This window comes from Trichechus manatus, unplaced genomic scaffold (genome assembly GCF_000243295.1).
Source record: "Trichechus manatus latirostris isolate Lorelei unplaced genomic scaffold, TriManLat1.0 scaffold00133, whole genome shotgun sequence".
NCBI classification, from domain to species: domain Eukaryota; kingdom Metazoa; phylum Chordata; class Mammalia; order Sirenia; family Trichechidae; genus Trichechus; species Trichechus manatus.
Window position 1 is genome coordinate 4,784,992 of NW_004444069.1, and position 22,744 is coordinate 4,807,735.

Here is a 22,744-nt window from a genome sequence, read left to right on the forward strand (position 1 = left end):
GGGTCAGCGATGGGGCTCCAGGCCATAGCAAACCAAGGACTAAAGAGAAGAAAAGAAACTTTCAATTAATTGAAGAAAGGAAGAAGTCTATATATCTGTAAGATGGAAATAAGTCGGAGTCTTCCGTATTTCACTACATTATAAACTCAAATTAACATTTATAGACTTACCAGGAAACCTATTTATGTTTATGGAGAAAAGCATTATGAAGGCCGAACAACTGATTCCACAACAACTTCTAAACTCTCTTTGGTTACTACATACAACACCCATTTCTACACTAACCGTAAGAGTTCTAATAATGATACTTCTGGAAAATCTGTGAAGTTCTGAATTGAGCTTTACCTTATTTAACAAAGAAAAAGCTCAAGAAAGGTAGTTGCCACCTATATAACTGTCAAATTTTTTTGTAATACACACCAGCAAATGAACATAAAATTGTCCCAAGAAATCTTCTAAGATTTTTTTCACACAACACTAACAGTCAATATAACTACGTCTCTAAATCATTTAAGTACAATTTACTTCTGTTGCCTTTTAAAATAGGGTAAATGAGCTCTTTCCCACTTATTTTAAGCAGACAACTAAAGAAAGTGATAAAGCAGATGATCCATACTACTGGGTGCAGGAAATAACTTTCTTTTAAGCATTAAATACCATGGCTATATTACACAGGTGAAGCTAGTATCAATTATTTCTCAGTCAAGCTCAATGTAATATGGCAGGAATTAGATTTAAAATTCAGCAATATCTGCTGGCAAAAGAGACGTGGGCTATGCCCATATTTCTGCTCAATGATCAAGATAAAGGAAAAGGGAAGCCTATATTCTTTGCTCTATAAAACCTGATGTAATCACAGCCCTGCATGATCTTTTCTCAATTCCCAGGCACAGGTGAAGTGGATTATATGAAATTTCTCTCTAATTAATGCTTTACTAGTCATAATCAAGCTACAGTTCTATTATAAATTTCTGTATTCAAGGTTCAGGAATTCTATCTGCTTTTAAAAGTCTACCTACATTTTACCTTGAAAATTTCAGGACAGACTCTTATTTATTTAGTTAGTTTTAATTTCCCCATCTAACTTTCAGGAAATGAAATGAAAGAGTTAAAAGCTGTAACTGAAATTTACTACTGGGTAAGTCAAGTCCTAGTAGACTTTTTTTTTTTTTAAACTAATTACCAAGGAATAAAAATTCGAGATTTTCCAGAGAATTAAATGCTTATTTATGTGAAGTTTTCACAAAAGACACTAATAAAAAACATAGCAAACGTTTCCAGTCTCCTCTCTTCACAAACATTTGATTACTTTAGCCATGAAGCAACAAAGCTGACAAATACACCTCTTTCCGTCAATCATATGAATTCCAATGGGATGAGAGGGAAAATTCAGGGGGTACAGGGAGACAGAGTAACTCTAAATCTACTGAAATGATGAAAATGTACAAACTTCTCTTTCAGATAGCAAATTTCTTGAAAATTGGTTGCCAGTTCCTAAAAATGGACATAAAATGTGACTGAAAATCTAAGATTTTTTATTCTCAGATTTTCATTTAGACAATACACTTTGGGTTAAAAGGGGGAAATACATCCATCAAAAAGGGGGGAAAAAGAGAAAAACCAATCCTCAACTTTTAAATGCAATGGCAAGAGGCCTCAAATAACTAAAACAATGTTGAAAGAGAAGAACAAAGTAGAAGGACTCACACTTCCTGATTTTAAAACATACTATACAGCTACAGTAATCAAAACAGCCTGGTACTGGTATAACAACAGACACATAGATCAATGGAACAGAATTAAGAGTCCAGGAATAAACCTACACACATCTATGATCAACTGATTTTTGACAAGAGTACTAAATCATTCGATGGGAAAAGAGTCTCTTCAATAAATGGTGCTGTGAAAATTGGATTTCTACATGCAGAAAAATGAAACATGATCCATGCCTCATACAATACACAAAAACAAATTAAAAATGGATTAAGGACCTAAATGTGCAAGCGAAAACCATAAAATTGTTAGAAGAACAGCAGGGACAACACCGTCAGGCCCAGCTTTCAACAGTGGATTACATAATAACAAAAGCATAAACAGCAAAAGGCAAAATAAATGAGACCTCATAAAAATTTTAAAAATCTATTCATCAAAAGACTTTACAAAAAAAGTGAAAAGACAATCTACCGACTGCGAGAATATCTTCAGAAACCATATATCTGATAAAAATCTAATAACCAAAATATATATAAAACTTTGACAACTTAACAACAGAAAGATAAATAACCAAATCATAAAATGGGCAAAGGACTTGAACAGACATTTCACCAAAGAGGACATTCAAATAGCCACTAAACATATGAAAAGATGCTCAGCATCATTAACCATCAGAGAGATGCAAATCAAAACTACGAGTCACGATTTCACTCCCATTAGGAGGGCTAACATTAAAACAAAACAAAACAGAAAATAACACGTTGGAGAGGATGTGGGGAAACTGGAACCCTTATCCATAGCTGGTGGGAATGTAAAATGGTACAGCCATTGTGGAAAACAGTATTGCGGTCCCTCAAAAAACGAAAAAATAGAACTACCATATGACCCAACAATTCCACTCCTAGGTATATACCCAAAAGACTTGAAAGCAGAGACTCAAAAAGAGACTTGAACACCAATGTTCACTGCAGTACTATTCACAACAGCCAGAAGATAGAAACAACCTAAATGACCACCAACAGATGAATGGATAAACAACATGTGGTACATACATACAATGGACTACTACTCAGCCAGTGGGAGAAATGAAGTCTTGATACATTCTACAGTATGGATGGGGCTTGAAGACATTATGCTGAGCAAAATAAGCCAATCAAAAAAGGATAGATATTTATGACCTCACTTATATAAAAAGACAAGAAAAGGCAAATATATAGAGACCAAAGTTTATTAGGGATTACCAGGGGTCGGAGGGAGGAGGAAAAGGGGGGTTAACGGTGATGGAAAAATTGCATTAAGGGTAGTGCTGCACAGCCAGTGATTGTAACTGCTGTAAGTTGTACACCTGTAAAAAGCTGAACTGGCAGAAGTTGTATTGATAGATATATTTACAAAAACGACTAAAAAAAAAAAAAAAAAGAGTAGCTGCTGAGACTGCTCGTGAGATTTGGTTCCTTGGTATGGAGGTTTAGGGTCATGGTTTCATGGGACATCCCACTTAATTGGCCTAACAACATGTTTAGTGCTTCTGTTCTACCTCCTAGTTTGCTGTATAGTGCCTGGGGTCTTAAAAGCTTGCAAGTGGCCATCCAAGGCACAACAATTGGTCTCTATTCACCTGGAGCAACAGAGGAAGGAGGGTCAGGAACAGAAGGAGGATATGGAATGTGTGGCTAATTGCCTCCATGAACAACTGCCTCCTTTGCCATGAAACCAGAAGAACTAGATGGTGCCTGGCTACCATTACTGAATAATTTAATCAAAGATTCCATAGAAAAATCCTGATCAAAGGAGGGAAAATGCAGAACAGAATTTCATATTCTTATGGACTCTAGACTTTCTGGAGCCACTGAGGGTGGATGAACTCCTGAAACTATTGCCCTGAGATAATCTTTAAACCTTAAACCAAAAATATCCCCTGAAGTCACCTTAAACCCGAATAACTGTTTAGGTTACTTAGTAAAATAGGTGTGTCTTGAGCATTATGCTCTTTTGAGAACTACCTATATGTGATCAAATTGACAACAGCAACTGGAAAGATTAGATAGAAACCTTAGGTGGCAGTGAATTTATGTTAATGAGGGAGGGTGAGAATTGCTGTGCAAGTAGAAACTGTTGAATTGGTGTAGGTTTTCCTGTGTGTATTCTCAACAACAACGAAACAAATAAAATTTAGAAAAAAAGAGAGGGGAATGACAAATACCTGACACCCAATCTAATTGTACAACGTGAGATCAAAGATAACAGAAAATTTCAATGCCCAGGCCTGCAACATCATATTCCTATAGACTGAAAAGGTTTTGATTAACTTTAATTGTATTAAACTTCCTTCTAGTTTCTAAGAAAACGTGGCACCCTTGGGAAAGAGTGCTATTTCCTCTTCTATTCAAGGTCTTAGTATTTGTAACAGATATTGCCAATGAAAGTACCGAAATATCCTAAAGCCAGAGGGGTAATATTAAAAACATTTAGGACCCCAAAACAAAGCTAGGCTAAAACAAAATTGCAAGTGCTACTTTTATGGGCTGAAATGTCTTCAGCAATTTGTATTTGTATAACTAATTCTGGGTAACTTGTAAAACCTGGAAGCTTCACAAATTTGCTTATATGCCTTTTAATCAAACAGTACAAAACACCCCAAAAGTGCAGGGCTGAAAGGCATAACAGTGCCTGTGAGTAAGAAAGGGTAAAAGGGCCAAGTACTACCCCTGAAAGGAAAAGAAGCTTGATAAAACTTACAGGATCATTAAGTTTCACACAGAACTGTGGTAACCAAGAGACTGCTTAAACAGAGGGCAATTATAAAATCACAGATTTATTCAAATCTGTTTTCTGAAAATGTGGTTTGATGTCCTCTTTTGCAAAAAGAAGCAGATGAACATGATAGTAAAAGAGCCTTAAGAACAAAAATTGCTGACAATCAGCTTTTACGGGAGAGCAGAGTATGTCAACTGTTCCACGTGAAAGGAATCAATCTGGAAGCAGGGTTATGTGCTTTACAATGTTAATGTCAGTCAGCCATTCCACTGTAGGTTGGCTGGATGTTTTTTTTTTTTTTTTTAATTTGCTACATTAAAATTCAAGAGCTATTAATAATCTTTCATTTAAATTAGTAGGATTAATCCCTGCATTTATATTAGCAATTTTTCTGAAAATTCACTCATTTTAACACCTCTCATTACAATCAAACATAAAGGGCAGTATCTCTTATGGTGTCTCTTGTGATCTCTCTCAATGATTATTTTTTCGTCTACATTACTGTCAGTGGGGGAAGCCACAGTAAATACTGAAAAAGCAGTACATGCTCAGAAACTCCTGCACAGCTAAATAAGCAACCAGAGTTTTCTTTTAAGCAAAAAGTAGGTAAGAAATACAATTAGTTTCGCTTCTAAAAATATCATTTTATAATAAGTTTTCTTGTTTTTAATTATTTTAAATGGTACAAAAACCCTAAAAAGGTTTTCACACCATACTACTAACGCCACTGTTCATTTACTCAAGACAAGGGCTAGCCTGTATAGCTAGCTCTCAGTGGCAGAAGCCATCTACTCTACAAAGTGGATGAATAGCTCTTAGGTCAGAAAGCTCTACAACAGAGTGGAGGCAAAGGTGGTGTCACTGCAGGGATCCCAGAAGCAGCCAAGTCAACCGTGAGGACAATGAAGACTACACAAGGCCAGAGTCCATTCCCTGGATTCAAACCTCAGTCCTGCCACTTACGAAAGGCAAAATCTTATACAACCATGAACCTAAAGTTTCCCTGCCTGCACAGCGAAATATATATCACAGATTAAATGGGTTAAACTATGTGAAAATAGTAGCAGAGTGCCTGGCACAAAGTAAATGCTTAATGTTCACTTCCTTAACAAATTTCTAACTTGAAGTTTTAAACGACCCCCAAGAGAAAATAAAAAATAAAGTAACTCAAAGCTTTTACAGATCAGCAGTTCTCAGTCTTTAATTTTTTAAATGTTTTCAACATCTTTAGGAATCTATTGATTAGCATCCTTGGTTGAAAATCACAGATCTTCTCTCCAGAAAAATGCACATAAATATAACTTTGCAAGCAATTTCAGAGACTCTCTTAAGCTCAAAGAGACCACCTAGGGGCCTACAGACCTCAGATTAACAATGTCTAGAAAACTATTATTTAAAACCAACGTTTGTACAATTCAAAAGATAATGCTTAAGATTGTTTGCTATATGCTAAGTACTGTGTTAAGCAATTGAATGAATGATTTCATTTAATATTTGCAACAACCCTTTGGGGTAGGTGGTAGTATTATACCCACTTTACAAGTGAGAAAACTAAGAGTTAGACAGGGTTAAATTTAATTGTCCTATGTTACACAAGAAAAATATCAAAAGAAAAAAAAGTTCTCTAAAGGATAATAAACCAAAAATAAAACTAGTGGTTTTGAAAAAAAAAAAAAAGTTACTGAAATAAAATAGCTCAACCCACTAATACAGTACTGTCTTATTTATGTGTGTTAGCCACTCAATTAAGGTCTTAAACACACACACACAAAAAATAATGAGTTAAAAAAAAAAAAAACCCTAAATAACTAAATACCACTAACTAGCCCTTGATTTCCTAGCAACGAAGTGGACAGATGCAACCAACATGAATGGGGCCTGCAGAGCCACATCTGTTACTGCGGAAATAAATGTGCATTTTAAGTCCTTTTTTAAATGATTGTACCTCTTTTGCTTTGGACAGAACGTCTACTATGCTGCCATGCAGTTTGTACTTAAACCTCATGATACTGCCAGCAGCTGAGGTGGAAGGAATCATCTCTGCCCAGTCCAGAGAGGATCTGGGCAATGTTTCCTTTGCCTCTTCCCTCCCTCACCACTCCCACACTACCAGTGGACACAGGACTTTCTGCCAGAAAACATTCTAGCTAGCAGATTCCCGCTAATTAAAATGTTGCCTTCCCAGCACAGACACTTAAAAAATTAAGAGAGAAATTAAAAATTTATAAAATGTAGTCTTATGAGTTTATGTCATCATTAGTGTGGAAACATATTACAAACATGTACCTGAATACACAAAGAAAGCAAAATTATGATGCAATCAGTGCTATCCTATAAAAACTAAATTAACAAAACTACTCTATTAGGAAAGACATCTGGTGTATCATGGCAAGAAACGTTAATGATATTGTCTGCAACCCTGCAATCAATTTTTTCTCCCAGCAGCTCCCTCATTACACTGTATTAGATCTGTGTGCCTGCAGAATTTATGAGAGTTCCACACATGGGGGAGCTTTGCCAACTGGATCCGATTCAGATCCAGCTACAATGACTTTGGCAACTCGAAGCATCTTTATTAAAGAACAATCAATAAAGTTAGCTTTCTGCAGCACCATCTTGACGGAAAGAAGATTTATTATCTCACTACAGAATCTTTTCGATGCCACACACGATGACATCTGAGTGCTCCACCAATCACAAACTTAAATCTCCAGTGGACACAAATATTTTTACTGCTAAAAAATAAATACGGGTTATCACTAATGTTAGAATAAAAAGTTTACTGAAAATCAGTGTAATTATGGGGAAAATATGAAATTCGTCCAGAAAACGCTGGCTAGCAGGTATAGTCGTAAATGAACAGTCTGACGACATCTACACAGACTAGGGAGTAAAGCATATCAGCCTGGAAGATAAAAATCATTTTTTAGACATATATAGAAACAAGATGCTAACTGGTAAAGGCTGAAGCTTTAGAAGGAAGTAGCACTATTTGACTTGGGACTCTACTAATTCATCCCTTAAAACGTAAATATATCTCTCCAGAGATTAAGATCACAGTGTTTCCCCATTCCACACTGCACACTGCTGCCTGGTGAATCTTCTTAAGCAGTGGCCTGGGAGTCGGCCTGCCTAGCGAGCAGAAGCCTACAAGGCTCTCTACCGCCTAGCACATAAAATCTTCACTTGTCCAGCTCCTTTATGATCTAGCCCCACTTTACATCTCCGCCTCTGCCTCCCCAGACCCACTAACCTGTGCTCTTCATGGACGTCCTGCAGGTCGTCTTCTTACAACTCCCAGACTTGACAGGCTCATTGTCTAGGCTGCTCATAGGGACAGGTAGACATGTACAGCTGAAGGTCTCCTCCACTCTGCCTATCCACATCTTACTGATATGTCAAAACATACGAGCTCCTCAAAACCTACCTACCTTCACAAAACTTTCCAAACCACGACAGCCCATTTAGAGCACTCTCTTTTCTTAGTCCCATGATATTAATATTTTACACTGCAATTTAACAATTCATTATATATTGACAATGTCTTGTATGGGGGGGGTGTGGTGTGGTATAGCTATTATCTTGTATTATTTTATAACTGTTTCTTGAGGATAATTTTGAGCCCCACGATCAGATTACCTACGAGACAGAGACAGGTCTTAAACTTCTTTAGTGATTAAGGGCAGTGTTGGGTACCCAGTAGTCAAAAACAATATACACCTGTCCTTCATAAAATTTTACCATTAAATCTTCCTAAAGGAAGGGAAAGGAAGAAAAACGTATACACAGCTTTCATGAAAGGTGAGATAAACTACACAAAAATAACCCGTATGGATCACCAGCGCAGGGCCCCTGTGTTCTAAAGGGTAAAGCACTACAGCCATTTCATCCTGCTGTATCACACACCCCTTCCCCACATTATTACCAAGTAACAGAGGAACTAATAGGGTACACAGCTGTGAGAAGTACAGCTGCACCCGTAACTTGAGGTGTTTATCCTATAGCTAGTATTACAGAAAAGCCTGGCTACTTCTGAGTAATACTCTACCGAACATCACCTGAGGGGACGACACCCAAAATACTTTAGATTCATGGGCCACGAGTCCCAATGAGCATGAGGAAATGCACATTCCACACTTCGACTCAAACTTACCCCCTTTTTTCCCCATTTCAGTTGCCAACATCCATACTCGCTGCTGATTGCCAGCTCCTGCTCCTTGCAGCAGCCCAGCATGCTCTCTACTGGTGCCAAAATATCCTACCACCAAACCCCACTAACTTCTGGAACTGTCCTAGAGGGGTAAGGTAAGTCCCGTATTTTGCTTCCTCTGTGCATGTACTTGTTACTCCTTTTAAAACACATACAATACAGCACATTTGTAAAGGGGCTCTGGGGAGGGAGGTAATATTCCTATTTTATACCCTATGGGATATAAAATATTGATAGCTTTTAAAAACGGGATTCTCCTTACCCCTACAGGCCCTCTCCCGGCTTCAGAAAGATGTTGTGGTGGCTGTGATGCCACCGGCAGAGAGCATGCTGGGGGGTCACACAAAGCAGGAGTTGGAGATCTGCAACAGGCCTGGGAGTTGTGGACCTAAAAAAGAAAAAAGTTTTAAGTTAACGTGCCCAATGCCCTCTCATACCCTGGTTATTAGGGGCACTCAGCACACAAGTAGGTATCTGCAAAAGTCCTTTACAGATGGCCTCTGAAATCTCAGGTAACTAATTTGTTCTACCACTAAGTTAACCTTTTGGCATTAATCAAAGCTGTTTCTTTTATTTCAGTGTTGAACAAACATACAACCCTTCTGGCTCCACACTTTAATCCGTGTCCTGGTATAAAGTCGTATGGTGTGTGCCCCTCGAAATAACCAAGTTAAGACGTGAGACAATGCCAAAAGCACAGGAACAGTGGCATGCTTTGCTTATAAGAAAACAAAAATTCAGTAGTGATACATAAACACAACTGTAAAATGAACCGCAAGTAGACAAACTGAGCTTTCAGAAGAGTATCTAGTGAGAGATGCTAGAGGTAAGACAGATATACAGTAAGGAAATAGTCAAGGCATTAGGGTGACCAAAGAAAGCCTCTGCCATTTTCACCAAGTCCTAGATTAATTTTGTAAAGCTGAAGGCGAGGTAAACGAAGGCTTAACTCCAGAGAACAAAAGATACCAGTCAAATGAGTTTTCATTTTCTCACAATGCCTACAAGGTAAGTATAATGAACAAGGCACAGAGCATAAAGTTCAAGAAAGATATTATTTTGCTTTAGGAGCAAGAAACAGTTTGGTATGTATCACATGTCTTCTTTTAAAGAAACTTTGTAAACATTTAGCAGAACAAAAAAAGATTAGAGAGCAACTTTTGAAAGCCAGCACAGTCCTTTTAAGTACCACAAAAGATACCTCAGATAACAGAGTTTGAATATGTTCCCTTTCAAATATTCTAAATAGTATATAACATTTTTTTTAAAACCTAACCAATTCAATTTCATGTGGTTTTAAATAAATTAAAAAGACCATAAAATCCAAAGACTTATATAACTTTAAAGTTGTTTAAAAATTACAGATAAGCAAACTTTTTAACATTAAATCATTTTAAGGAGTCCTGTTAACCATATAATTCCTTTAAGGTGCAAAAAATCACTCTAATAACTTTCTGTAAACCAAAACCTTAATATACTCCATTAACTCAAAACTTACTTTTGTATGTCTCTTTTAGATACCTCCTAAAAAGACAAATCCCAAGAAAATAAGCTAATATTGAGAATGTCTTTATCATAATTATTTTCTATCTCTAAAGAGCACCCTTTAGAGTATATTCCTGGACTCTACACCGTGAACTTTCCGTGCAGTGGTCTCTGACTCCCACTGTCTGGGTGACAGTGGATATTCAATGTTTTACGCATTTAAAAAAAAAAAAAGGTATCATTTCAAAGCATGTCATTGTTCTTACTTGGGAATCGGAAAACGTTTTGGCAATATCTGTTCCCTTAATTTTCTTTAAGTTCTTCTAGTGGATCCTTCTTGGGCTATTTTAAGTCGGTGCTGGGTTCTTAACACAAGTATACACACGTTACAAATTTCTAGTTCTAAAGGAATCAAGTTTGAACAATAAGACTTTATCAATATTCTTGCACAGCAGATCTCTGCAATTATCAGACTGTCTAAAACTTTCTTCTCTTAAGCTCCTTAAAAAAATTAGAATACCTAGAGTTTTCTGCATTGAAAAAATTTCACATATAGAAAACAGGTTTAGTAAATAACATTTTTTGAAAATATTTTATGGAAATAAATAGAACTGAACAAAACTTTTTTTTCAATCATTTCTTAAATACGGGGTCTTAAAATCATGTAAATTGGGAGAAAACGAATTATCCAACTTCATAGTACCGTGAGCTGTTAAAACTTTATTAACGCTGCGTGGCCTATCAGACTGTCAGCCATGAGTGAAAACAGACTGCTGAGAAGCTGCATAAACCTACTCCTCGGCCTCATTTTGAGTTCCACTGACGGGAATACCACCCTCTCTCTGTTTATAAATCGACATCCCCGTCCTACAAAACCTATGTGGTGGTTCAAACAAAAAGTCAACATCACTGCTCCATATTGGGGAGGGGGGGACGGAGATATACCTGAAACATCCCATCTGACTATGATTATGTCCAGCAAACTCAGGGCTAAGGAATTCCATCCTACTCTTGCCTCCTGGAAGGATGGAAGAAAATCATAAACTTCAAATTTACATGTAAAAAGGACATTTAACCCTTGCCCAGGGGACCATGGAATAAACTCAATACCCTATTGCAGCTTATTACAATGCTTCAAGATCGCTGTCTTTATTAAAACAAACAAACAAAAGGCATGGCCTCCAGAAAAATTCTCTTGCACCAAATCAGTAATTCGCACCATTTCTTGACTTGGAAGAGTACTCTCATGCTAACGCACTTACTCCTGCTAGGTAAAAGCAGGAAAACTAACAGAACAACTCCTTGAAAGAACTGTCTTAGTGGTACATATTAAATTAGTTCTTTAAGTAATAATGAAGTCATTATTCTATAAAAAGAACTTTGATAAGGAACCTTAAGTTTTTCATTTAATTATCCAACAAGTCACAAAGCTGTAACTGGGTGGTACTAACCTTTTTACAGAGAAAGAACAAAGAGGGTAAAGGGAAGAAGGCACCATAGAAAGAAACACTCAATTCTGCAGGCATAACTTCAGGGACTGTCAAAAAGCAGGGGCAAAAAAATAACTGTTTCACACAGAAATGAAACATCATCATACCATAAGGCATTTTTCTTAAGAGCTGGCCTTATTTGGATTGTTCACATAAGCCATTTATCTTTGCTAAGAGCAAGTTATATAGAAAATTCAAAGCACAATATAGTAAGACCTAAAATATTTTTTAAAGGAATAGTGTTTTATTATTGAAATATATAAAATACTGTACACTGCAGGCTAACCAAAGGTTAATCAAAGCAGATCTTTGGCTTATTTAACAGACAGATGGTTAATCTGTAGTTGAACCATTCAGTGTAGCAAATAACTGCTATTGAAGTTTTTAAAACTTTATCCAATGAATTTTTCCCACTAAAATTTTACTTTATTCATATTCAATAAATACTTATTATGTTATAGAACTTATATGGGCCTGGCAATGTGCTAATAACGACACAATACACATCAATGAATAAAAGAGACATGGTGTCTGCCCTTACGAAGCTTAAATCTAGAGCACCAGCTAAACATCATCCATCAACATCATCATCATCACAGGCCACGCACTGGGCTACATACTTTGTTGGCTTGATCTTTTAATCTAAAAGCAACCTACCTAGCAAAGTAGGTATCTTATTTCCCAACTTCATAAGTAAAGAAAGTGACGTTAAAAGGGTTAAGATGAACAGGGATGTGAACCCAGACAATGTGATGTCTAAATCCAAGTTCTCAACTTGTGTATTCTATTGTCCTTCATATCTGCCCGAGTACAACATATCCCAAATTCTGAATTGGTCATTTCAAATTAATGTAAATTTCCTGCCCCCACTCCAAAGTTCGTAATACAAGATTTACCAAGTCATCCTTTGATTAGTCTAGTATTACAGTGAATGCCTACTTACTGAGTGTCCATACACCATACATTCTCTGCTTAGAATTAAGCTGGGATTAAATACTTGTGGTTGATAATACATAAATCTGACAATCCATTCATTGTGTGTACATATGTAAGTGTACACAAAGAGTGCATGTTAATGAAGTATCTAAATGATATTTCCCAGTATTATTTACATACAGGTCTCTAACAAAAAAATGAGAAGGTAAGAGTTATCTAAACTCCTTCAGTACATTTTCATTTTAAAGAAGGAAACACAGCTTCTTGTGCTTTTAATCCATTTCTGAGAAACTAAATTTGGTGGAGAGAGGCGAGTATCAATGGTAGTTAGAAACTAAGCTGAAGCTAATTTCTCTGCAGTCCCTTTTCTGCTGCACTGTCAGGGAAGGGCAAGAATAAAAGCTGATGGGCGGCAACTGGCTTCTAGAGTAAGGTTATGGGTACAGACCAGGGATCATAGAGGAATTCCAAACGTTCCTCCTCCAACTGCTCACTTTTGACAATGAAACAAAGAGAGGGATATGGTATTAAATCTTGAATACTTGGCTCCACATTCACTGCAGTAATGGCGATATGACTTCTCCAAGGTAACTAGTGGTATGTGTCCTTAGCTAGTTCACATACACAATCAACACTTAGAATGTGTGCTGGTAGGGACATAAATGACACAACAGCACCCTCAACCATGCAAGGCTATAACAGTACATTTAGTCTAGCTAACAGTCAACTAAAAACACCAAAATATCCCTAATGACATATCCCCAACTCTAAGGAAACTCTAGGTAAATTTTAATTTTAAAGACAATGGTCCCAGTTTTAGTACTAAACCAAATAGCAACCAAAATTAATCACTGGTATTTGCCTAAAATAATATCTGTAATAATCTCAAATCCTATCTGGAAATTCATGTGGTATAAGTAACAGCTGAAGAACCTATAAATACGTAATTCTAAGGAACCAAAAATCATACTTTCTTCTATTGTATGAATGCTAGTCTCTTATTAGGAGTCCACACAGAATGCTCATGTAGAATATTAAAGGAATGATGTGATTACTTATCTGTGAAGAAAGAATAAGGTATGAACTACCACTATAAGAGCCAGACAAGGAAATCCTTGGTGTTATACTGAATGAAAATTACTAATCTTAGTGATCTTCTTGTCAGCATTCTCAGATTCCATGATTATTTCTAGACAGTAAATTATCTCAATAATGCTTCCTTAAGGCCTGGATTTTTACAAAAATTGAATTTTAATGTTTTTAGTAACAGCAAGAAAGAAACCTTCCTTTTAGGACAGAGAGTGAACGGCTTCCTCTTGAGAGTGTTCTCCAAACGAGACTGACATCTAATAGTGTCATGAGCTGCCTGTCCAATTAGAATCTAAGATCACTGAGGGAAGGAACTGTATCTTACAGTTCCTCAGCCCCCCTTACGGTTTTGAGTTCAACAGAGAGACACAAAGTAGGCTTTCAATAAATGCCTTTGGAAGGCTGTATTTATAGCCCAAAACATTCCTAATCGCATTCTGGGATATAATGCTTCTTGATGCTAATGACTCTTTCAGGAGCAAAACCCTCAAAGCAAACAGGTCACACACTGACACAAAAATGCTGTGAGAGTGCAGAAGAAAGGGTTGAAGATGTTTTATCAGGCTCACTCAGTTTCAATCAATGGAGATCCACTCAAGCTAGCCCAAGTAAAGAGGCCTCTACTGAGAGCAAACAACAAGGTTAACCTAAGAACACAAGGGGAAGAAGTGCGCACACAGGGCAGCCGGCCTCAGGAGAATGGCAGCTGTGCCTCACTGCCTTTGGCCCTCCTGCTCTCGGCACAGGTGCTCCATTCCTCTGCTTGTCCTATCTCCTACTCTCTCAGCTCAGCTTACCGCGGGGCTGTCCCAACCCCCTCTACAGTGGGGAATTATTGATTAATCCTTTCAGCTTTGCTCCCACTGCTAACTGCCTCAGTTTCTTACTTTCCCAATTCCAAATTCTAAGAAAGAAATTTGGCCACAAAGATCACAGACTGCCATTCTATCTTACTATTCTTTCAAAGAGCTAAAGATTTTGCCAGTTACTTTGTTATTTAGTTCAGAAATTTAAGCTGCAAAGCTGCCTATGTACCTGATGAAGCCCCTTTTTCCTCCTTCCACCCATACACTGTCCATAATTCCAGCTTACCTCTCCTGCTTTCTTGAGTCCCTGCTTTTCACTACTTGTTTCATAGATATATTTGTCATTGTACTCAAACAAACCCAGATCTCCCACTCTGTAAATAAATCCAACCAAATGAAATCTCCTCAAAAGTATGAAAGCTAATAGAACATATAATTCACTTACCTTGAAAATTCTACTTTTAAAAAACCCAGCTCAGTGAGGAACTTAATTATTCTGTACTATCATAGCTCCCACCAACCCCAGTGAAAGTGTGTGTTTCAAATCTATCTACCTGTGTGGAATGGTAGTGGCTATAGGTGTTTTGATGGTTAAATATTAATAAAGCAGAAACCACAGATCCCATCCCTACATGCAAGATGAATGTATAATCTATCTTCCAAGCCAGGACACTTTAGAGAGTTAAAAAAAAAAACCCAAACCAAATCCACTGCTGTCAAGTCGATTCTGACTCACAGCAACTCTACAGGACAGAGTAAAACTGCCCCATAGGATTTCCAAGGCTGTAAATCTTTACAGAAGCAGACTACCACATCTTTCTCCTACAGTGTGGCTGGTGGGTTCAAACCACTGACCTTCTGGTTAGCAGCCAAATGTTTTAACCACTGCACCACCAGAGCTCCTCCTGAGAGTAAAGGGGAGCATTATTTAATAGCTTGGCAGAACAACAGACATGAGTCAGAACACAGAAGCAGCTATGTTCTATGACCACAGGCTCAGAATTCTAGGGAGATGCACAGGCAGAGCCTAGAAGACAATCCAGATCCCACGTAAAATCCAAAGACCTTCTCTTCCCTCTCACATAGAATTAGTTCATGAAATGGGACCCAGGGTCCTCAGTTCAATAAACTGGCATCATGCTGGTCTCAGTGACTGGTTAGATGACTCCTCGGTCCCACTTCTCAATTCTTTAGCTTTTGCTGTGTTTAACATTGCAATCTTGCTTAATATGTACTTAAAACCTTAAATACCTTATGCTAAAAATCCTACTGCAATAAAATCATTAATTCTAATTAGCAGTGTAAACAAAGAAACACATCTCTCAGTTACAACCCCAAACCAATTTTTTATTTTATGGCTAAAAAGATAAAATATATAATTAATCAATGACATTTCAAAGCTACTGGGTTTTTGTTTTTGTTTTCCACTGCTCCATTTGTCATGTTATTTGCTATGGGAAAAACTGACTACAATTTCTTAACCAACCACAATTTTTTTAAATCTCGCAGAGAAACAAAGCATATTTCTTTCTGCCCATCTTTTCCCCTGATAGCCTGGGTTAACTGGAGGGGAAAAAAAAATCTATTACTAGTCTCATCTACTTGGTTATCTTTTCATATGTAGTACAGGTAGCCAAAGAATAACAACACTCCTTCCAGGAGCAAATATTTCATCATCTCTGCTGTTCTTACACAACAACTACAAGTATGCGTTGAATATAGAACTTCAAACAAAAACACAAGAAATAGCACTGTGTGATTTAGAAAAAGGTATCCAAACATATTGCACCCTACTTCCCACATTGTTTTTGCAGACAGCTTTAATGTGTTGTACTAGACCTATACTGACAACAGAAGCTTCAGCTTTTATTGCTGTTAATACCCTAAGCAATTACTGTAACTCAGCAGGAACCTTTGCCCAGAACAGCAACTATCACGCTGTAATCAGCATTTCATAAGAGATGCTGTTCAAACATGAAGGCACCTGCTAATGTGCAAAAATAGTACAAAAGGCGTGCACAATCAAATAGGTAAATTTTCCTTCATAGCTATATACTTTCCATAGTGCATTGGTATTAGGTTTACTAAAAATCACACGCAAACACAATGAGCAGGGAAGAGCAGTGGCAGCAGCCACTACTAAAATAAAACTCTTCTGGAAACAAGGCCATCGCCCAAATTTTCAGATGTCAGCACAGCATCTGTAAAACATCCTCAGAAGGAAAGATATAATAAATAGCAAAGACCTCTAAAAACAGAGAAAATTCATACTGACATAAAAACTGGATAGAAAGCATTTGATCTGCCAAGATTAAACTACAAGGCCATCTTGTAAAACAACTGAGGAAGTCAGGAGCAGCCTACCAAGAACAAATAAATCTTAAAAGTGAAAGGCACATCTGACTTTATTTTAAAACAACAAGCATGTATTACTTAGGCAATAATTGTTTAATAAAGAAAAATAAATGGTATGCGATTTTGTAACTAGCTAAATCAGAATATATTAATTGGATGTGGTCGTTAAAAATGATAAAAAAACAAAAGGGATGTAGAATTAAAGATCTTTTCAGACTGTATTTACTTTTCTTTAGACTGAAGTATCACACACAATGTGTGTCAGAACATAAATACTGTCGAAGGTTACAAAGGGTGTTAGAAACAAGGGCATACATACATACAGACATCTATACAAAACTAAATAATTAGGACTTCTCTACACCTAAGACTGTAGAACAGTGATTCACAGTCTTTAAGTACAAGGATTGCTTTTTTAACATCAAAATGTTTTTAAAAACCCCCAAATGATAGTACTGTGATATTATTTCAAGTAGCAACTATTTTGAGGAAAATACATAAAGAACATATAATAAACAGTGATTATTAACTAAATATTACTTTTAAAAATAAGTGAATTCTAAAAATTACAACACCATAGTCATGCATTTGAAAAATAGCTATACAGACATGTACAAGGTATATTTATTTAAGACTGAGAATGCTTATTTGCAAAATCTCTACAGACATCCAGAAATCCAAAGCCTAAAGTGTGGAAACCACTGGTCTAAAACTAAGAGATTTCACAATGGATGATTATCAACATTTATGCACCCAGGAAAAATTTTTAATGACCTAGTAGCTATATCCCCCAAACCAGACTTCCTTCAACCTTCACCTCTGAAAGGCCCTAAAAAAGGTTCAAGACACACTCAATTCCTGTCAAAATATCCAAGTAAATTACAGTTTTCCACCTGAGAACTAACCTTTGACTTATTTATGTTATTTTTTCCCACTCATCATCAATTCCTAAATTTACCTTATTTTAGGCTCTTAACAACAGTGAGAGGAAACAAACTACTTCAGAAACTCAAGAGAATCTCTAAAATTAGTCAGTTGTCAAAAGAGCTAATAAAAGACTAAAAACCTCAGAAACATTATTCACAACGTAAGGATTGCAAGAGTAAGTGTTAGAAAACTGAAATGACAAAACTAGTAACAGCCTTATCTGAGTGCTGAAGCCACAAAGCAGTCTGCACTCAGAACTTTGAACTGGCTATCACAGCAATAGTGATGGAGATGCATATCAACACAGACAGCCAAGGAACTGGAAAAAGAGAAGGTGCAGAGTAGAATCAACAGCACATTAAAAAATGCTTACCAGTTTGAAGTCTTGAATGCTACAGATGAAATACGGTGTGTTTGGCCTCCGACTCTCGATATACACACAGTCTTTAAAAGAAAAAGAAATTTTAAAACAATGGCATTTACCTTTAAAGGAACAAAGACAGGGCCCATAAAGCCACAGTATAAACAAATGACACAGCACACACTTCATAAATTCTTTTTCCAAAGGTGATTATTAAATTACAAATAACTTTAAGCTAAAGGAAAACAGCCCTTTAGTTCTTTTTGACCATTTTCTGGTAATTTAAAGAACTTGATAAAGTTTCAATTACTTATTTCAGAGTCCCTGAGGAAGAAAGGGGAAAATCACATACAATTAGCCATATTCAGATGAAGAAACTTAGATAAAGAGAAATTATTTGCTCAAGGTTACACACCAAGGCAAAATTTCAAATGTCTTATTCATATAGATGCTTCTGTGTCTTCACAAAGAGAAATGGCTTTGTCAAGTGCTACTTTATTGTCAATATTTTATGAAGAAATAAATGAAATATGCAAAGAAGCCTAGCTTGAAGATGCTATTACAATGATCTTTCCACCTAAACCAAGAGAAAGAGAACTAATCTAATCTCTTGTAGATAACTTGCTATTAAAATTTAACCTAAATACATTTTATTTTCTAATTGTAAAGAAAACCAAGGCATTCAATCAGAGCTGGAATGAAGTAAACCAAATTACATTCTCCTCAGGGAAGAAGAGTGCTCTCTTAAATTACATCTGACATTGCAGTGGTTGGATAATTATTTCTGCTGCTTTCAACAAGTGGAGTCTAAAAGGTTGCTTTTAAAAACGGTCTGTTAACATACTTTTTTTTTTAAAAAAAAAAAAAAGCAATTATTTTAAGGAAAGTAGTTGCTACAGTGGGAGGTAAAACTCTCCACATAACAACCAAGATCATCATAAAGCTTAAGACAGGAAGGACTGTGATGTATTATTTAGTGAGAAGTAAAGGCATCCGTAGGGTCAATCAACTCTTCTAGGGAGAAAAACCATGATGCCCACATTTAAAATGCCATTCTTGCCCTTCCTCATGACCCTTCAGAATGAGTCCATCTTAGAATAAATAACTCAAGTGCTTGAGAACCCAGGTAGATTCCCATACTGCCTCATTTGTCATACATGTTAAGAGCCAAAAGCAAATGAACAGCAAGTTCAATCATTCATCCAGTAGATAACCCAGTCCCACTCCCACCAAGAGCACTAACAGATCCACTAAGACATAGGTCATGAAGAAAGTCCTCATTAAAGGGTACTTCCTCCCAAGAAACTTTTCTTCAAGACATCAGGAATTTTAAGGCCCAAAGTCATGGGGTGGGGCGGGGGGGAACTAGAATGCCAATTATTTTATTTAGGCATCTAGAATTCCCCCACTGATTTCTCTATTCAGCTGCAGACTCAACAACAGAGATTCAATCCCTGAATCCATGTAAAACAGCAGCTCAGGAATGAACTACTGATTGAGTTTTCTATCTTGTTCCAGGGTCCCGGATATGGAATAACTCTGCTTCAACATTTAGGCAACATCCATTTAACATGCTAAATCATCTTAACAAGCAAGCAAGAGAACTATTTCCACCTTGCTAAATATTTCTCTTCATATTCCTATTTTGGTATTCAGGTAAAAACAGCAAGAAACCCATTCCCTAGATTAAAACTGCAGCTCCAACTTACACAAATTTGGAAAGACCCAAAGTTCTTAAATTCTGTGTTCCCATCTCTGTTGTACCCACTACCAGTATTTCAAATCTCTATACTACTCATTTCCACTCAACCTGAACACAAATCACAGTCTATAGCCCTCTTCTTCCTATCACCTCCCACAGAAAGCCATATATATTTTTTAATATATATATAATCACATAACACCATCAGAGCCCAGCTACTACTCACTGACTTCAAAACTAATAGGTCACTTCCTAACTAATGACTTCTACTTTCTTAAATCCCACCTGGCAAAAAGCATGCTGCTTTCAAGGGTCTGGTCCCACTATACCTCAACAGCCCCCAGGCTGCATTCTCCAACAGAAGCACCAAAACACCCTACCCCTCCATGTCAAACCCTCTTTACTCCCTCATTCTACCAGCTCCTGATCATACCAACCTTATAATGATCTAGTTCCTGAGGAAGTAAGTTCTCAAGGCTCCTCTGGAAAGAAACGGCAACACCTCCCTTCTTCTATATAAAATTAACAATTTACACATTCCCTATTTGTTCCATTATTATCTGTTGGGAAGAGAGACAAGTGAGCAGAGAGCTACAATCAACATGGCAGGTGCAACCACTGAAGCTCCCACAGACCCCCACAGAGCTCTGTGGTAGGAGACCGAAGTCCTTCGGTACAGCACTACACAGCTTCTACATACCTGAGATGGGCCATGAAGCCCAGGCCGGAATGTGCCAGGTGGGCACAGGTGTCGACTGTATGCCAGAAACAACAGCAGCATGGAGGCTGCCAGTGTGGATGCATCACAAGGGCTGAGAGGAGTGGAGAGAGGTCAGAAAGTCAGCAAGGAAAGGCCATGGGGCCCACAGCATGGACACCACGCTAAGGAGTTGGGGTTTACCCGAACTGTATATCACCAGTCCAGGTTTGATACGTGACCTTCGGCCTTGCAATGTTCTGAAGCCCTTCTGGCAGCTTGCCTAGAAGCCCTGTTGGGCATTGTGCCCATCCCTGGCCCAGGGTCTCAGGCGACTGTGGAACCATTACTGCCTTACTTCAGGAAGCTGCGTTTTGCCCCCTAGACTGGCCCTTTTCCTCAAAGCCAGTGTAGCGGGTAAGACCAGTTCAAGGTTTGGAGACACATGCCTGTCACATGCCTGTCCTCACGTAAGCGGGCACTCAGAAGGGGCAGGCTCTTCAGGGAATAGAGTATCTCCAGTGGAGCAGCCACAGGCAAACACTGAAAATACAGCCTCGTGTGGATGTGGAGGCTGGATCCAAGACGCACAAGGCACAGACACAACCAAGGCCAGGGAGCCAGACCAGGGTGGCCAGAAAGGAGGGTATGGTGTAGCTCCTGAGACTGTAGTATGTGGAAGGTTCCATGCCTTCACTGAAACCAAACTCGTTGCCATCAAGTCAATTTCGACTCATAGCGACCTTACAGGACAGAGTATAATTGCCCCCAGAGGGTTTCCAAGGAGCAGCTGGTGGATTCGAACTGCCGACCTCTTGGTTAGCAGCTGAACACTTAACCACTGTGCCACCAGGGCTCCATGCCTGCACTCAGGCATCTAAAAAACAAAACAAAACCATTTGCTGTGAGTCAATTCGGGCTCATGGTGACCCCCATGTGTCAGAAAACAACTGTGCTCCACAGGGTTTTCAATGACTAATCTTTCCGAAGTAGATCACCAGGCCTTTCTTCGGAGGCACCACTGGGTGGATTCAAACTGCCAACCTTTTGCTTAGTAGCTGAGCGCTTAACCATTTGTGCCACCCAGGCTTCCACATGCTCCTAAGGGGCACCTCTGTGTGCAGTCAGATGGTCTGCATTGTCCATATTACTATCAATACTGGGTAGCAAACTCTAAGGCTTCTTGAGTCTGGAGAAACTTACGCGCTAACGCACTACCTGCACCCACCGAGGACGGTGTCTGTCATTAGTGCTGGTGAAACAAGACAGAAGTGAATTAAATGACAGATACTTAGATAGCGAGGACTATGCATAACTTTGTTCTTTTTACACAAAGGAAAGCTTTCTATATACTTTTCATAATCAAGACAATCATTATTACTACTAACCCTCTTACTCTGAGACAAAAAGCAGCTATTAACTTGTGCATTTAAAAAAAAAAAAAAAAAGCTTGCCAGAAACAGGAGAGAGAATCTATGTTATTTCATTTCTTACTGCAAAGTTATATGCAGGAAAATAAACTACCTGTAAACATACCAGGATGTATGCAACTCTGTTAGAGAAGGGAAGAGATGAACATGCTGCTATGACAAGGACAGCCATGACATCCGTTTGCCTAAACACTACTCAGAGGTCTTAGGTAGGGAAGGTTGCCTCCCACATTTGGCCTGAGAGCTGCTGCCAGAAGGTACAGCACAGAGTGAGACAGGAAACCCTCACAGCTGAAGTATGGAATTGCAAAATTCACTTATTAGCACCTTACTATTAAATCAAAAGCCACTTCTTTTTGTTTAAAAAGTTACCACTGAAACGCAAACTGAACCAAAGCTATGAATTTAAAATATGAGATTTCAATACACAAGGCTAGTAATTCATAGAACAGGCCACTGTACCAAGTGATTTCTATTAGGATTTCAAAGCTTATACTTGAAAAAGTCAGATAAGCTCATTGCAAAATTAAGTGACAATATGTGGAGCTCATTTAACATAAATAGTCATAAAACACAAAATGACTAAGATCACAGGCAAGATGAATTTAAATTTTTCAACTTGCTATAGGAATAGAAAAAAAATACAGTTTTGATCTGACTTTTCTAATTTATTTTTTTTACAGCAGGAAAAATAATTTTAGTCAAACTTTTCTTTATAACCCTCCCACCAAAATTAGGGTGATCCAACAAGAAGAGAACACATTTTCAGAAACAAACTGGAATTCA

The 22,744-nt window shown here is 37.7% G+C and overlaps 1 protein-coding gene across 1 annotated transcript in view; it reads right to left on the reverse strand.

Moving 5' to 3' along the window:
- The window catches only part of RERE (arginine-glutamic acid dipeptide repeats), a 343,169-nt gene that overhangs the window by 249,573 nt on the left and 70,852 nt on the right, over nucleotides 1-22,744 (reverse strand). The window contains exons 3-4 of the mRNA XM_004385134.2: nucleotides 18,142-18,212; nucleotides 8,943-9,068 (exon numbers count right to left, since the gene is read on the reverse strand). Coding sequence (XP_004385191.1) covers nucleotides 8,943-9,068; nucleotides 18,142-18,212 — 197 coding nt within the window. The remainder of the gene's footprint in view (nucleotides 1-8,942; nucleotides 9,069-18,141; nucleotides 18,213-22,744) is intronic.